This window comes from Neovison vison, chromosome 7, assembly GCF_020171115.1.
Source record: "Neovison vison isolate M4711 chromosome 7, ASM_NN_V1, whole genome shotgun sequence".
Lineage (NCBI taxonomy): Eukaryota > Metazoa > Chordata > Mammalia > Carnivora > Mustelidae > Neogale > Neogale vison.
The window spans coordinates 152,949,559-152,967,579 of NC_058097.1; the positions used below are offsets into that span (position 1 = coordinate 152,949,559).

Genomic DNA, 18,021 nt, shown 5'->3' on the forward strand with positions numbered 1-18,021 from the left:
AGTCAAAGAGTATGCAGAGAGCATCTGAAAAATAAAGAAGGAGTTTTGGGCAGTCTTTTTTTTTTTTTCCCCCCCTTGGCAAACAGAGAGTATAGCCCATACTGTGGATTACACCCTTTCTCACAGCTGAAAGCCTGAGCAGGTTAAGCCTTAGATGCAAAAGGGCCACTGACCAATAAAGTGGTAGAATAAGCTTCAACTCAGTCATATTTTGATCAGATCAAGGTAGAAGTCCTATTTGGAGTTCATCACAGAGCAATGGCTGAATTATTACTGGAGGACAATATAACTTCATCCGGTCTTCATCATTTTCATATACAAAGTCTAACACCCAATAAGAAATTAGTAGGCACAGCAAGAGACAGGAACATGAGTTCAGAAACAAGGGGGAAAACAGAAGAAACAGAGTCATCCACGCATGTATTTATTGTAAATAGCAGTCAGGGATTTTAAAGTGACAATGCTTAATGGGTTTAAGGAAATAAAAGGATGGATGACAAAGGAATTTATTAATTTTTTAAAGTAAAGAGTTGGGGAATTTTGCCAGGAAGATAGAATATACTAAAACTTAAAATAAAGAGAGACAGATAGAATGAACCAGATGGACGTTAGAAAATTCTGAAGCACAAGAGCTAAACTTAATAATTCAAGAATGCAGAATTACAGAGGAGAAGACAGGATTACTGAGCTAAAATAAAGGCTAGTAGAAAATAACAAACCTGAGATTTTCTGAGAACAGAGAAGGAGAAGGGTTTCACAGTGATATAAAGGTCAATCTCACCTAAAACTAACAAACTTGACTATGCACACACAGCTATGCGAATATGGATAGAGATAGAGGTATAATAACGTCAACAAGTATAGGTGAATGAAAAGGACCACAGACTGGATCATACATAAAGATTAAAATTTTTTTTTCAATTAACTTTAGTGTGGTATGAATAAACTGGAAATTAGTGGTTCGGCATTTCAGCTCAAGCACAGCAGGAGTGATGCGGATTTTCACAATGAAAATGATAATGGTGATTGATGGGTCAGCAGCCCTGGGATTGCAGGAGGAACAATAAGGTGACTGCCAGGCTGTCATCTTCCCCCTACCCAGGACTTCGCCGCCGGAAGGACAAGTCGCCTTGAGCAAACCGAAACCTATGCAATAAATAGAAAGCAGCCACTTTGAGACTTCCTAACCCCCAACCTCTAACCTTACCAAATATGGTTATGAGGCCCTGCTCTGCCTTGGCCCAATAAAAGCTCACTCAACCTCTTCCCACACACAACTTCCCTGACTCTCCTCTCCTGAGTCGTGGAACCTCGCCTGAGAGCGCATTTAATAAACCTTGCCTTGTACCTACTTCCCTGACTCTCCTCTCCTGAGTCGTGGAACCTCGCCTGAGAGCGCCTTTAATAAACCTTGCCTTGTCCCTATCTCGCCTGGTGTCATGTGTATCTCGCCTGTAAATCCTTACATTAATGACAATAATGACTATGATAACCATTCCTCAGTTTTCACCAATTACCACTCCCCATGGTAAGGGCCTTACATAAGTGCTTTCATCTTGTTACACTGTGACCACTCCATTTCTAGTTCCCAATGAAACTCCTGTCATTCTTCCTTGTTGATAGCTTAGTAGCTGAATATACAACTGTAAGTTGTATTCCAACACATGTAGTTCATAAGTGGCAAAATAATGTTTTGAACCAAGCTCATTTCACTCCAGAACTCATGCACATAACAACTTCCACAATGGTATTCTCCCTTACCAAACTGAAATCTGCTTTTTGCATCAAATATTCTTGACAAATATTGGAGTAGTTGCCCTCACTTTTGTTGGTCTTGCAAAATACAGCTTTTCTATGAAATATTATCATTGGTATATAATCATTGTAAAGCATAACAAAATGTACTTGCTTTCTATAAAAAAGAAAAACATACTTTGGAAAACCAACATAGTGAGAATCTTAGCCACCAGAATTTCTGACCAGGTTTCTTGGATGAAAGGGTTATTGTTGGTTGAATTAGGAAAATGATTGAACAAAAGTTAAGGATAATGCTGTTTATTTATTTATTTATTTTAAAGATTTTATTTATTTATTTGACAGAGAGAGAGATCACAAGTAGGCAGAGAGAGAAAGGGAAGCAGGCACCCTGCTGGCAGAGAGCCCAATGCAGGGCTTGGTCCCAGAACCCTGAGATCATGACCTGATCTGAAGGCAGAGGCTCAACCCTTTGAGCCACCCAGGGGCCCCAAGAATAATGCTGTTTGAATGCAAAAATTCTCACCAAAATACTAGCTAATAGGATCCAGCAATACATTAAAAGGATTATTCACCACGACGAAGTGGGATTTATTCCAGGGCTACAAGTTTGGTTCAACATCCGCAAATCAATCAATGTGATACAATATATTAATAATAGAAAGAACAAGAACCACATGATACTCTCAACAGATGCTGAAAAAGCATCTGTTGACAAAGTACAGCGTTCCCTTCCTGATCAAAACTCTGTGAAGTGTAGGGATAAGGGTCCATACTTCAATATCATTAAAGCCATCTATGAAAAGAGGGCACTCCTTCATAGCACTGGGTGTGGTAAAAAAATAATGAAAAATGTTTTCTGAAAATAAATAAATTGAGAAAAAAAAAAAAGCCCACCACAAATATCATTCTCAATGGAGAAAAACTGAAAGCTTTTCCACTAAGGTCAGGAACACGGCAGGGATGTCCTTTATCACCACTGCTATTCAACATAGTACTAGAAGTCTTAGCCTCAGCAATCAGACAACAAAAAGAAAGTAAAGGCATCCATATTGGCAAAGAAGAAGTCAAACTATCACTCTTCACAGATTATATGATACTATATGTGGAAAACCCAAAAGACTCCACTCCAAATCTGCTAGAACTTGTACAGGAATTCAATAAAGTGCCAGGATATAAAATCAATGCACAGAAATCAGTTGCATTTCTTTACACTAACAACAAGACAAAAGAAAGAGAAGTTAAGGAGTCAATTCCATTTACAATTGCACCCAAAACCATGAAATTCCTAGGAATAAACCTAACCCAAGAGGCAAAGAATCTATACTCAGAAAACTATAAAGTACTCATGAAAGAAATTGAGGAAAACACAAAGAAATCGAAAAATGTTCCATGTTCCTGGATTGGAAGAACAAATATTGTGAAAATGTCTATGCTACCTAAAGCAATCTACACATTTAATGCAATCCCTATCAAAGTACCATCCATTTTTTTCAAAGAAAATGGAACAAATAATCCTAAAATTTATATGGAACCAGAAAGACCTCGGATAGCCAGAGGGATATTGAAAAAGAAAGCCAAAGTTGGTGGCATCACAATTACGGACTTCAAGTTCTATTACAAAGCTGTCATTATCAAGACAGTATGGTACTGGCACAAAAACAGACACATAGATCAATGGAACAGAACAGAGAGCCCAGAAATAGACCCTCAACTCTATGGTCAACTAATCTTCGACAAAGTAGAAAGGAATGTCCATTGGAAAAAAGACAGACTCTTCAACAAATGGTGCTGGGAAAATTGGACAGCCACATGCAGAAAAATGAAACTGGACCATTTCCTTACACCACACACGAAAATAGACTCCAAATGGATGAAGGACTTCAATGTGAGAAAGGAATCCATTGAAATCCTTGAGGAGAACACAGGCAGCAACCTCTTTGACCTCATTCGCAGCAACTTCTTCCTGGGAACATCTCCAAAGGCAAGGGAAGCAAGGGCAAAAATGAAGTATTGGGATTTCATCAAAATCAAAATCTTTTGCACAGCTAAGGAAACAGTTAACAAAACCGAAAGACAACTGACAGAATGGGAGAAGATATTTGCAAATGACATATCAGATAAAGGGCTAGTATCCAAAATCTATAAAGAACTTATCTATCTAAACACCCAAAGAACAAATAATCTAATCAAGAAATGGGCAGAGGACATGAACAGACACAGGAAAAAGTGTTCCACATCACTCGGCATCAGGGAAATACAAATCAAAACCACAATGAGATCCCACCTCACACCAGTCAGAATGGCTAAAATCAACAAGTCAGGAAATGACAGATGCTGGTGAGGATGCAGAGAAAGGGGAACCCTCCCTACACTGTTGGTGGGAATGCAAGCTGGTGCAACCACTCTGGAAAACAGCATGGAGGTTCCTCAAAAAGTTGAAAATAGAGCTACCCTATGACCCAGCAATTGCACTACTGGGAATTTAACCTAAAGATACAAACGTAGTGATCCAAAGGGGCACGTGTACCCGAATGTTTATAGCAGCAATGTCCACAATAGCCAAACTATGGAAAGAACCTAATGTCCATCAACAGATGAATGGGTAAAGAAGGGGTGGTATATATATACAATGGAATACTATGCAGCCATCAAAAGAAATGAAATCTTGCCATTTGCAACAACGTGGATAGAACTAGAGGGTATAATGCTTAGCGAAATAAATCAATCAGAGAAAGACAACTATCACATGATCTCCCTGATATGAGGAAGTGGAGATGTAATACGGAAGGCTTGGGGGGTAGGAAAAGAATAAATGAAACAAGATGGGATCGGGAGGGAGACAAACCATAAGTAACTCTTAATCTCACAAAACAAACTGAGGGTTGCCAGTGGGGAATGGGGCAGGGAGAGGGTGGTGTGGTTATGGGCATTGGGAAGGGTATGTGCTATGGTGAGTGCTGTGAAGTGTGTAAACCTGGCGATTCACAGACCTGTACCCTTGGGGCTAATAATATATTACATGTTAAAAAAAAATAATGCTGTTTAAAATAAGTCTAGAACCTACCTTCACATTCCTTAAAAAACAGCAATAACAACAACAAACAAATACCAGAGCTTTTCTCAAATTGCTCTTTATACAAATGAAGAAATTAAATGAACACTGAAGAAGAATAAAAAGATTAGTGTGGCCTTAGTCCCAGGTTTGTGGAGCAAATATATTTTTAGGTTAAGAGAAGGAGCAATTTGATTAAACATAAATTGCTTAATAGAGAGGATTTGATAAAAAGGAGATATTTATAGATCTTTATATCAGACATAGTTCCGACTATATTTAACAAAGATATATTCAAGGGATGAATTTTTAAGGGAAAAGTAGGAAGATTTTAGAATAGCTGGAGAAAAAATGTAGTTGGACTTGTATATTATATACAGGAGGTTAATCATAGTGCTCTAAGTATAAAACAATCAGTGTTAAGTATTACGTACTACTACAATCTGCAAAAGGACCTTGAATTTGTCTGTTCTACTCCAAACAGCATCAGGTGCTAAGGAAGTCATGTATTCTGGCTTTTCTTATAGCCAGCATTTAGTATTTCAGTGTCTTATCTGTTCTTCTATTTCATCAATTTCTAATAACTGCCTTCTGACATAAGCTCAATATCCTGTGGGATTATTTAAATAATTATTCATTCATTCATTCAATCATTCATTCTTCATTCATAATGCATGACAATATTCCAAACTATTAGCTGGATTTTCACAACACATAGGACCAAAAGATGAGCCATGAAATCTGTAAGAGGAAGAATTTCCAACAAATATCAGCCCTGGTTTTTAGAATGAAACATTTTTACTACCTTATCTCAGATGTGTTTTGTTTTCACCCCATACACAAGGGGGTTGAGGAAAGATGGAACCAGTAGGTAAAGGTTGGATAAGATAATATATATATGTGCTGGAACATATGATTCATACCTGTGGGTGAAAAAGGTAAAAAAAAAAAGCCAGGAGATAGAACTGGAAGAAGACACATATGTGGGGAACATTCAATGCCTTCAGACGTGCCTCTTTCTGCGGCAGGTGGAAGACAGTGATAAATATTTGTACATAAGAGAGGCTGATCAAAATGTAGTCCAGGCCACCAACAATAAAGGCTCCAAGGAGACCATAGAATTTGTTGATGGAAACATCTTCAGTGGCAAGCTTCACCAGGGCCATGTGTTTACAGTAAGTGTAGGATATTAACTTGGTTCTGAAAATTTCAGATGACGCTATGAGCAATAGGCATGGGATGACCAGAATGGCAGGCCACAGTGTCACTTCAACTACAATGTGCATGACTAGTTGTCAGGTGAATATGGTAGCATGTCTCAGAGGATAATATTTTTTTTATTATTTTTATTTTTTATAAACATATATTTTAATCCCCAGGGTACAGTTCTGTGAATCGCCAGGTTTACACACTTCACAGCACTCACCAAAGCACCTACCCTCCCCAATGTCCATAACCCCACCCCCCCTCTCCCAACCCCCCCCCCCCCCCAGAAACCCTCAGTTTGTTTTGTGAGATTAAGAGTCACTTATGGTTTGTCTCCCTCCCAATTCCATCTTGTCTCATTTATTCTTCTCCTACCCACTTAAGCTCCCATGTTGCATCACCACTTCCTCATATCAGGGAGATCACAGGATAGTTGTCTTTCTGCGTTTGACTTATTTCGCTAAGCATGATATGCTCTAGTTCCATCCATGTTGTCACAAATGGCAAGATTTCATTTCTTTTGATGGCTGCATAGTATTCGATTGTGTATATATACCACCTCTTCTTGATCCATTCATCTGTTGATGGACATCTAGGTTCTTTCCATAGTTTGGCTATTGTGGACATTGCTGCTATGAACATTCGGGTGCACATCCCCTTTGGATCACTATATTTGTATCTTTAGGGTAAATACCCAGTAGTGCAATTGCTGGGTCATAGGGCAGTTCTATCTTCAAAATTTTGAGGAATCTCCATGCTGTTTTCCAGAGTGGTTGCACCAGCTTGCATTCCCACCAACAGTGTAGGAGGGTTCCCCTTTCTCCACATCCTTGCCAGCATCTGTCATATCCTGACCTGTTGATTTTAGCCATTCTGACTGGTGTGAGGTGATATCTCATTGTGGTTTTGATTTGTATTTCCCTGATGCCGAGTGATATCGAGCACTTTTTCATGTGTCTGTTGGCCATCTGGATGTCTTCTTGAAGAAATGTCTGTTCATGTCCTCTGCCCATTTCTTGATTGGATTATTTGTTTTTTGGGTGTTGAGTTTGCTAAGTTCTTTATACATTTTGGACACTAGTCCTTTATCTGATATGTCGTTTGCAAATATCTTCTCCCATTCTGTCAGTTGTCTTTTGATTTTGTTAACTGTTTCCTTTGCTGTGCAAAAGCTTTTGATATTGATGAAATCCCAATACTTCATTTTTACCCTTGCTTCCCTTGCCTTTGGCGATGTTCCTAGGAAGATGTTGCTGTGGCTGAGGGTAAAGAGGTTGCTGCCTGTGTTCTCCTCAAGGATTTTGATGGATTCCTTTCTCACATTGAAGTCCTTCATCCATTTTGAGTCTATTTTTGTGTGTGGTGTAAGAAAATGGTCCAGTTTCATTTTTCTGCATGTGGCTGTCCAATTTTCCCAGCACCATTTATTGAAGAGGCTGTCTTTTTTCCATTGGACATTCTTTCCTGCTTTGTCGAAGATTAGCTGACCATAGAGTTGAGGGTCTATTTCTGGGCTCTCTGTTCTGTTCCATTGATCTATGTGTCTGTTTTTTGTGCCAATACCATGCTGTCTTGATGATGACAGCTTTGTAATAGAGCTTGAAGTCCGGAATTGTGATGCCACCAACTTTGGCTTTCTTTTTCAATATCGTTCTGGCTATTCAAGGTCTTTTCTGGTTCCATATAAATTTTAGGATTATTTGTTCCATTTCTTTGAAAAAGATGGATGGTACTTTGATAGGAATTGCATTAAATGTGTAGATTGCTTTAGGTAGCATAGACATTTTCACAGTATTTAATCTTCCAATCCAGGAGCATGGAAAATTTTTCCATTTCTTTGTGTCTTCCTCAATTTCTTTCATGAGAACTTTATAGTTTTCTGAGTATAGATTCTGTGCCTCTTTGGTTAGGTTTATTCCTAGGTATCTTATGGTTTGGGGGTGCAATTGTAAATAGGATGGACTCCTTAATTTCTCTTTCTTCTGTCTTGTTGTTGGTGTAGAGAAATGCAACTGATTTCTGTGCATTGATCTTATATCCTGACACTTTACTGAATTCCTGTATAAGTTCTAGCAGTTTTGGAGTGGAGTCTTTTGGGTTTTCCACATATAATATCTTATCATCTGTGAAGAGTGATAGTTTGACTTCTTTGCCAATTTGGATGCCTTTAATTTCCTTTTGTTGTCTGATTGCTGAGGCTAGGACTTCTAGTACTATGTTGAATAGCAGTGGTGATAATGGACATCCCTGCCGTGTTCCTGACCTTAGTGGAACAGCTTTCAGTTTTTCTCCATTGAGAATGATATTTGCGGTGGGTTTATCATAGATGGCTTTGATGATATTGAGGTATGTGCCCTCTATCCCTACACTTTGAAGAGTTTTGATCAGGAAGGGATGCTGTACTTTGTCAAATGCTTTTTCAGCATCTATTGAGAGTATCATATGTCTCTTGTTCTTTCTTTTATTGATGTGTTGTATCACATTGACTGATTTGCGGATGTTGAACCAACCTTGCAGCCCTGGAATAAATCCCACTTGGTCGTGGTGAATAATCCTTTTAATGTACTGTTGAATCCTATTGGCTAGTATTTTAGTGAGAATTTCCGCGTCTGTGTTCATCAAGGATATTGGTCTATAGCTCTCTTTTTTGATGGGATCCTTGTCTGGTTTTGGGATCAAGGTGACGCTGGCCTCATAAAATGAGTTTGGAAGTTTTCCTTCTATTTCTATTTTTTGGAACAATTTCAGGAGAATAGGAATTAGTTCTTCTTTAAACCTTTGGTAGAATTCCCCCAGGAAGCCCATCTGGCCCTGGGATTTTGTTTGTTTGGAGATTTTAATGACTGCTTCAATCTCCTTACTGGTTATGGGTCTGTTCAGGCTTTCTATTTCTTCCTGGTTCAGTTGTGGTAGTTTATATGTTTCTAGGAATGCATCCATTTCTTCCAAATTGTCAAATTTGTTGGCGTAGAGTTGCTCATAGTATGTTCTTATAATAGTTTGCATTTCTTTGGTGTTAGTTGTGATCTCTCCTCTTTCATTCATGATTTTATTTATTTGGGTCCTTTCTCTTTTCTTTTTGATAAGTCTGGCCAGGGGTTTATCAATTTTATTAATTCTTTCAAAGAACCAGCTCCTAGCTTCATTGATTTGTTCTATTGTTTTTTTGGTTTCTATTTCATTGATTTCTGCTCTGATCTTTATTATTTCTCTTCTCCTGCTGGGCTTAGGGTTTCTTTCTTGTTCTTTCTCCAGCTCCTTTAGGTGTAGGATTAGGTTCTGTACCTGAGACCTTTCTTGTTTCTTGAGAAAGGCTTGTATTGCTATATATTTTCCTCTCAAGACTGCCTTTGTTGTGTCCCATAGATTTTGAACCATTGTATTTTCATTATCATTTGTTTCCATGATTTTTTTTAATTCTTCTTAAATTTCCCGGTTGACCCATTCATTCTTTAGAAGGATGCTGTTTAGTCTCCATGTATTTGGGTTCTTTCCAAACTTCCTCTTGTGGTTGAGTTCTAGCTTCAGAGCATTGTGGTCTGAAAATATGCAGGGAATGATCCCAATCTTTTGATAGCAGTTGAGTCCTGATTTAGGACCGAGGATGTGATCTATTCTGGAGAATGTTCCATGTGCACTAGAGAAGAATGTATATTCTGTTGCTTTGGGATGAAATGTTCTGAATATATCTGTGATGTCCATCTGGTCCAGTGTGTTGTTTAAGGCCTTTGTATCCTTGTTGATCTTTAGCTTGGATGATCTGTCCATTTCAGTTAGGGGAGTGTTAAAGTTCCCTACTATTATTGTATTATTGTCTATGTGTTTCTTTGATTTTTTTATTAATTGGTTTATGTAGTTGGCTGCTCCCACGTTGGGGGCATAGATATTTAAAATTGTTGTCTTCTTGTTGGACAAATCCTTTGAGTATGATATAGTGTCATTCCTCATCTCTTATTATAGTCTTTGGCTTAAAATCTAATTGACCTGATATAAGGATTGCACTCCTGCTTTCTTCTGATGTCCATTAGCATGGCAAATTCTTTTCCACCCCCTCACTTTAAATCTGGAGGTGTCTTCGGGCTTAAAATGAGTTTCTTGGAGGCAACATATAGATGGGTTTTGTTTTTTTATCCATTCTGATACCCTGTGTCTTTTGATTGGGGCATTTAGCCCATTAACATTCAGGGTAACTATTGAGAGATATGAATTTAGTGCCATTGTATTGCCTGTAAGGTGACTGTTACTGTATATTGTCTCTGTTCCTTTCTGATCTACCACTTGTAGGTTCTCTCCTTGCTTAGAGGACCCCTTTCAATATTTCCTGTAGAGCTGGTTTGGTGTTTGCAAATTCTTTCAGTTTTTGTTTGTCCTGGAAGCTTTTAATCTCTCCTTCTATTTTCAATGATAGCCTAGCTGGATATAGTATTCTTGGCTGCACGTTTTTCTCGTTTAGTGCTCTGAAAATATCATGCCAGCTCTTTCTGGCCTGCCAGGTCTCTGTGGATAAGTCAGCTGCCAATCTAATATTTTTACCATCGTATGTTACAGACTTCTTTTCCCAGGCTGCTTTTAGGATTTTCTCTTTGTCACTAAGACTTGTAAATTTTACTATTAGGTGACGGGGTGTGGACCTATTCTTATTGATTTTGAGGGGCATTCTCTGAACCTCCTGAATTTTGATGCTTGTTCCCTTTGCCATATTAGGGAAATTCTCCCCAATAATTCTCTCCAGTATACCTTCTGCTCCCCTCTCTCTTTCTTCTTCTTCTGGAATCCCAATTACTCTAATGTTTCGTCATATGGTGTCACTTATCTCTCGAATTCTCCCCTCATGGTCCAGTAGCTGTTTGTCCCTCTTTTGCTCAGCTTCTTTATTCTCTGTCATTTGGTCTTCTATATCACTAATTCTTTCTTCTGCCTCATTTATCCTAGCAGTGAGAGCCTCCATTTTTTATTGCACCTCATTAATAGCTTTTTTGATTTCAACTTGGTTAGTTCTTTTATTTCTCCAGAAAGGGCTTTTATATCTCTGGAGAGGGTTTCTCTAATATCTTCCATGCCTTTTTCGAATCTGCCTAGAACCTTGAGAATTGTCATTCTGAACTCTAGATCTGACATATTACCAATGTCTGTATTGATTAGGTCCCTAGCCTTCGGTACTGCCTCTTGTTCTTTTTTTTGTGGTGAATTTTTCTGCCTTGTCATTTTGTCCAGATAAGAGTATATGAAGGAGCAAATAAAATACTAAAAGGGTGGCAACAACCCCAGGAAAATATGCTTTATCCAAATCAGAAGAGGTCCCAAATCGTGAGGGGGGAGAAAGGGGATAAAAAGAGGTTCAAAAAGAAAGAAAGGAAAAAAAAAAAAGAATTAAAAAAAGAAAATGAATAAAGAAAAATATAAAAAAGAAAAAATATATATATATTAAACTAGTTAAAAAATGTTAAAAAGGAAAAGGATAAAAGTTAAAAAAAATTAGCAAAAGAAGAGAAAAAAATGAAAAAGAAAAAAATTACTTTAACTGCAAGACTAAAAAAATCACAGGGAGAAAGCCATGAGGTCATGCTTTTCTTTCTCCTCTTCTCGAATTCTGCTGCTCTCCTTGGTATTGAAACTGCACTCCTTGGTAGGTGAACTTGGTCTTGGCTGGATTTCTTGTTGATCTTCTGGGGGAGGGGCCTGTTGTATTGATTCTCAAGTGTCTTTGCCCCAGGCAGAATTGCACCACCCTTACCAGGGGCCGGGCTGAGTAATCCGCTCGGGTTTGCTTTCAGGAGGTTTTGTTCCCTGAGCACCCTCTGTAGAGTTCCGGAGGACGGGAATACAAATGGCGGCCTCCTGGTCTCCGGCCTGGAGGAGTCCAGAGCCCAGGGCCCCACTCCTCAGTGCGCCCTCAGAGAACAGTGCCAGTATCTCCCGTCTGCCTGACCTCCGGCCGCGCTCCAAGCTCACCGAGCCTGCGGTCGGTTCAAGGTAACCCCGAGCTGCGAGCTTACTGTCAGCTCTGTCTCTGCAGCCGGCTTTCCTGTTCCAATACCCGCAAGCTCTGTGACACTCAGACACCCACGATCCTTCTATGACCCTGCGGGATCTGAGGCCACGCTGACCCCGCGTGGGCATCGCCCCAGTTTAGCCTCTGGAGCAATGTCCCTCAGCAGAACAGACTTTTAAATGTCCTGATTTTGTGCTCCGTTGCTCTGCTGCTTGCCGGGAGCCGGCCCCTCCCCCCCGTGTCTATCTTCCCGTTGCTTTGGTTTCACTTCTCCACCAGTCCTACCTTTCAGAAAGTGGTTGTTTTTCTGTTTCTAGAATTGCTGTTCTTCTTCTCTTTGATCTGCCGATGGATTTGTAGGTGTTTGCAATCTTTAGATAAGCTATCTAGCTGATCTCCTGCTAGCTGAAGTGGTCTCAGCCTAATACTTCTCTGCCACCTTGACTCCTCCCCTTCTTATAGTGTCTTAATCTAGATTTGATATTAGGGTTATGTTGGCCTTGTAAAATGAGTCTGGAGGTGTTCCTTCCTCTTCAAGCTTTTGAAAGAGTTTGAGAGGGTTGGCATTAATTCTTTTTTAAATATTTAGTAGAGTTCACCATCACATCTGATCCTGGGCTTTTCTGTGTGCAATGATGGATTACTGATTCAACCTCCTTACTCATCATTCTGTCCAAATTTTCTATTTCCTCCTGATTCAGTCTTTGTAAGTTTTATGTTTTAGGGAATTTATCCTTTTCTTCTAGGTTATCCAGCTTGTTGGTCTATAATAATCTGTAGAAAACTCTCTTGATTTTTTGTTTCTGTGGTATCAGTAGTAATGTTTCATCTCTCATCTCTGATTTCATTCACGTGAGACTCCTCTCATGTTCTTCATAGTCTAGCTAAGAGTTTGTAAATTCTGCTTATCTTTTACAAAAACAGCTTAGTTTCATTGATCATTTCTGCGTTCTTCATCTCCATTTCATTTATTTCTGCTATGATCCTTGCTCTTTCTTTCTTTTTTTCTTTCCTTTGTCACCTCGGGCTTAGTTTGTTCTGTTTCTAGTTTCTTGAGGTGATAAGTGAAATTGTTTATTAGAAATATTAGTTTCTTAATGTTGGTGTTTATGGCTATAGAATTCCCTCTTAGAACTGATTTTGATTAATTGCATAGGTTTTAACTATAGCATGTTTTACTACTAAATATGAAGTCTATTTGAGTCTTATTCCAAAACTTTTAAATATGTAGGAAAGAAATCCTCTCTATTTAGTGTGTAAACTGTACTTTGCTTTGCCCCTGTGGGTCTCTTTTTTCTCACAGGTTATATATTATTTCAAAATTGCCAGAAAACAGAAGAAATGAAGATGAAAGAAGGATGAAAAAAGTTAAGAATGATTTCTGGGTATACTGTTACCAAAACCTTTGTCATTTTTTTCTAAGAAAAAGGTAACTTTTCTTCCCTTAATTTTTCTGAATTGTATTTCATCAGCATTTTGGTTCTACATGGAAGCTCAGTTCTAATATCTTCAACATCTTTCCTATATTTCTGAAATGAGTATGGGGACATGAGTCTTGTGTAGTTAATATGAACCACAGTTTCTGCATTGCTAATATTGTTAGTGTAAGCAATCAATGTGATATGTGGCACATATTCCTGTGGATTTCATTTACCTTTTAAATCTTGGTTTCTGGAAATTAAAAAAGGTTTTACTTAAATGAATCCAGTATGTTTAAGTATTTATACCAGAGGGAAGTTCAAATATTTATTCCACAACATTAAAGGAAATCAAAGTCTCTCCATAATGAGTTTCTGTAGTATAGTGTTCTTAGAGTTTTTTTTTAACCCATTGAAAATGATCAGGATGGGGCACCTGGGTGGCTCAGTGGGGTAAAGCCTCTACCTTATGCTCAGGTCGTGATCGCAGGGTCCTGGGATCCAGCCCCAAATTGGGATCTCTGCTCGCAGGGACCCTGCCTCTCCTCTCTCTGTGCCTTCCTCTCTGCCTACTTGAGATTTCTGTCTGTCAAATAAATAAATTAACTTAAAAAAATAAAAAGAAAAAAAAATGATCATGTTGGATGACTTGAATGTTTTCAACAATTAATATTTTGAAGTTGTTTTCTAAGGCAGAAAGATTATGCAGTTAGGTCCAAAGACTCACATTTAAGTAATTAGAACAATATTAAATGCCATAGCTATGTGATGTTCAGAAAGTTTCCAGTACATATCTCTAACCACATGTCATACCATAGCAGTCCAAGATGAGCCACTTATGTAGTTTTAGATATTCTAAGTAAAACTGAGTGGGTAAAACCCATGTTAAGTTTTATTTAGCCTACTATATCTAATTATTATGTCAATATGTAGTCAATATAAATATTTTTGAAGAGACATTTTAAACCATTCTTTCCCAACTAAGTCTTTCATCTAGTCTGTAATTTGTACTTACATAACATCTCAATTTGTCTTGCCACATTCCAAGTACAAAATAGGCCCTGGTGGCTCATGGATAACATATTAAAGAGTGTCATTCTTTTTTTTTTTTTTAATTTATTACATTTTTTATTTTAATTTTTTTTAATTTAATTTTTTTTTTTTTAGTGTTTCAAGATTCATTGTTTATGCACCACACCCAGTACTCCATGCAACACATGCCCTCCTTAACACCCACCACCAGGCTCTGACATCCTGGTCCCCATCAGTTTGTTTCTCAGAGTCCACAGTCTCTCATGGTTTGTCTCCCCCTCAAATTTCCCCCAACTTACTCCTTCTCTCCTTCATCTAATGTCCTCCATATTATACCTTATGCTCCACAAGTAAGTGAAACCATATGATAATTGACTCTCTCTGCTTTACTTATTTCACTCAGCGTAATCTCCTCCAGTCACGTCCATGTTGATACAAAAGTTGGGTGTGCATTTTTTCTGATAGAGGCATAATACTCCATTGTATGTATGGACCATATCTTCTTTATCCGTATTTACGTTTTTATTTAATTCCAGTTAGTTAACAGAGAGTGTAATATTAGGTTCAGGTTCACCACACAGCAATTCGATACATCTATATAACACCTGGTGCTCTCTAAAAGTGCCCTCCTCAATCTCCATCACCTATTTTCCACCATCTCTCCTCTGGTAACGAGGAGTATGTCTCTCTTTCTCTCTCTCTCTCTCTTTTTTTTTTTTTTCAGCACAAAAGTATTCCTTGTTTTTGCACCACACCCAGTGCTCCATGCAATCTCCTCTCTCTAATACCCACCACCTGGTTCCCCCAACCTCCCACCCTTCACCCCTTCAAAACCCTCAGATTGTTTTTCAGAATCCATAGTCTTTCATGGTTCACCTCCCCTTCCAATTTACCCAAATTCCCTACTCCTCTCTAATGCCCCTTGTCCTCCATGTTATTTCTTATGCTCCACAAATAAGTGAAACCATATGATAATTGACTCTCTCTGCTTCACTTATTTCACTCAGCATAATCTCTTCCAGTCCCGTCCATGTTGCTACAAAAGTTGGATATTCATCCTTTCTGATGGAGGCATAATACTCCATAGTGTACATGGACCACATTTGCCTTATCCATTTGTCCATTGAAGGACATCTTGGTTCTTTCCACAGTTTGGCAACCGTGGCCATTGCTGCTATAAACATTGGGGTACGAATTGTAATTGCAAACTGGCACTTGTGAGACTATTCAGAATTTAGTGGAGTGGAGAGTCTGCCCTGCAAATACTGCCTCAGGGTTTGCCTTCATTCCCCCAAAGGAATTACAGCCCTGTAATCACTCACTCTCAGCCCCTCCCGGGGTTCAGGCTTTACTCTAGTGATTCCCAGACCTGCATAAAATTTGCTTCTCTTAGAATGTCTGTGCCGTCTGGACAAAAGGAGGAAGAATAAGGTCCATTTTCAAAATTGGTGAGACCATCTCTACTGTGAGTGACGGTTTTTCTTCATTAAAGCAATGAAAACGACATGTGAGAATGGACAACATGACTGAGAAATGAATTCTCCAAGTGACTGTCTTATGTAACAAGCAGAGGTTAATCTTACAGCCCATGGCAGTGATTTGCAATTTATTTAATTCACCAGATTTGAAATGCAAAAACTAAAATGTGTTTTCATTTTCTGCTTGGTATACTTAAACTTCATTATTATACCTTCACAAGCCAGAAATCATTTTTTTCTCTGTTATTGGTAGTATAAAACCTTGAAGTAGAAAGTGACAGTGAGATTGTGCATATGGACATGGCTTCCTCTGATGGGGCCAATGACCTAATGACAAGGAGGTTTCACACGTAGGCATAATGTAGTTTGTTTCAGATCAAATACAGTTTCGGTAAAAATGCATGAATTAGTCTTATATATAATGAGTTGTTGTGCTAAATCCAGTCATTTCTTCTATGGCTTTTACCTCAAAGTTTATATTAAGGGGTGGAAAACACTTAAAATTCTTAATAGGCTGTTAAATAAATATATAAAATATATACTATATATATTTATATATGTGTGTGTGTGTGTATATATATATATATATATATATATTTTTTTTTTTTTTTTTTTTCTGAGAGGTTTCTGTTTTTATAGATTCATGTCTGTTCAACCTGGTTCCAAAGTCAGTAACTCCACCTTTCTCCTTGCGGGTTTCCCTGGCCTGGAACGGGAATACCCTTGGCTCTCCATCCCTTTCTCCTGTATCTATGCTATGGTACTCTCAGGGAACTGCCTGGTGCTGCACGTGATTCGGACAGAGCCGACCCTGCATCAGCCCATGTTCTACTTCCTGGCCATGCTGGCCCTCACTGACCTATGTATGGGGCTATCCACAGTACACACAGTCCTGGGCATCCTGTGGGGGCTCAGCCAGGAAATTTTTCTGGATGCATGCATTGCTCAAGCCTTCTTTGTTCATGGTCTATCATGCATGGAGTCTGGAGTCCTACTGGCCATGGCCTTTGATCGCTTCACTGCAATCTGCAATCCTCTGAGATATACATCCATTCTCACCAATACAAGAATCATCAACATTGGTGTGGCCATTTTAGGGAGGAGTTTCCTGTTCATCACTGCTCCCATTGTCCGCCTAAAGTTCTTTGATTACTGCCGCCCCCACATCCTCTCCCACTCTTTCTGCCTGCACCAGGACCTACTTCGGCTGGCCTGCTCTGACATCCGCTTCAACAGCTACTATGCCTTGGCTCTGGTGATCTGCACACTGTTTTTGGATGCAGTGCTCATTCTGGTCTCCTACATCTTGATCCTGCACTCAGTATTGACTATTGCATCCCGGGAGGAGCGATTCAAGTCCTTGCAGACCTGTGTCTCCCACATCTGTGCAGTTCTAGTTTTCTATATCCCAATCATTGGTCTGACTATGGTGCACCGTTTTGGAAAGCACCTCTCTCCTGTGGTCCACGTCCTCATGGGCAACATCTATATCCTTTTCCCACCCTTGATGAACCCCATCATCTACAGTGTCAAAACCCAACAAATACGTATTAGGATCCAGAGATGGTTCACTAAACCAAACTGAATACTGGACGTTAATGTGTTCTAAGGAAGGGAAGGGAGTGTTTGCAGTAGGAATGACGAATTACAACATGTGGCAGAAATAATACATTTATATGGAATATTTAATAGAGTAAAAGCATACTTTAGAAAATAGTCATTTTCTAACTTAATTTTCACCAAAGCTAGAGAAATATGCAGAGGATATGTTACTGATCTCATTCCCTAATTTTAAAATTCAGTATGATGTTAATTAGCTACAGTGAGTTATATTCTGTAGTGTGTCAATGAGCTCTTGCCTGGGTAATTCCCAAGTTTACAGTACCATTCATGCTTCTTGACTTCTAATTCAGAGTGTGATTTTATTTTCTCGTGTAACTGGTATATTTGTACATTTCCTATGAATGAAATGAATAGCCTTTACATATTATTATCAGTTATTGCAAGTTGACTCTGTTAAGGTTGTTGAGAGGAAAATTTTACTCTATCTTTCAAGGTTCTCTTAAACTGGTCTAAAAATTAAAT

The 18,021-nt window shown here is 38.8% G+C and overlaps 1 protein-coding gene and 1 pseudogene across 1 annotated transcript; one reads left to right on the forward strand and one right to left on the reverse strand.

The window, feature by feature from the left end:
- Window positions 1-5,579: 5,579 nt before the first annotated feature.
- On the reverse strand, window positions 5,580-6,138 carry LOC122913531 (annotated as a pseudogene).
- Window positions 6,139-16,579: 10,441 nt separating this feature from the next.
- On the forward strand, window positions 16,580-17,521 carry LOC122914165 (olfactory receptor 51V1-like). Its single transcript, XM_044260797.1, has one exon. The coding sequence runs from the start codon at window positions 16,580-16,582 to the stop codon at window positions 17,519-17,521; it is 942 nt and encodes a 313-aa protein (XP_044116732.1).
- Window positions 17,522-18,021: the final 500 nt, after the last annotated feature.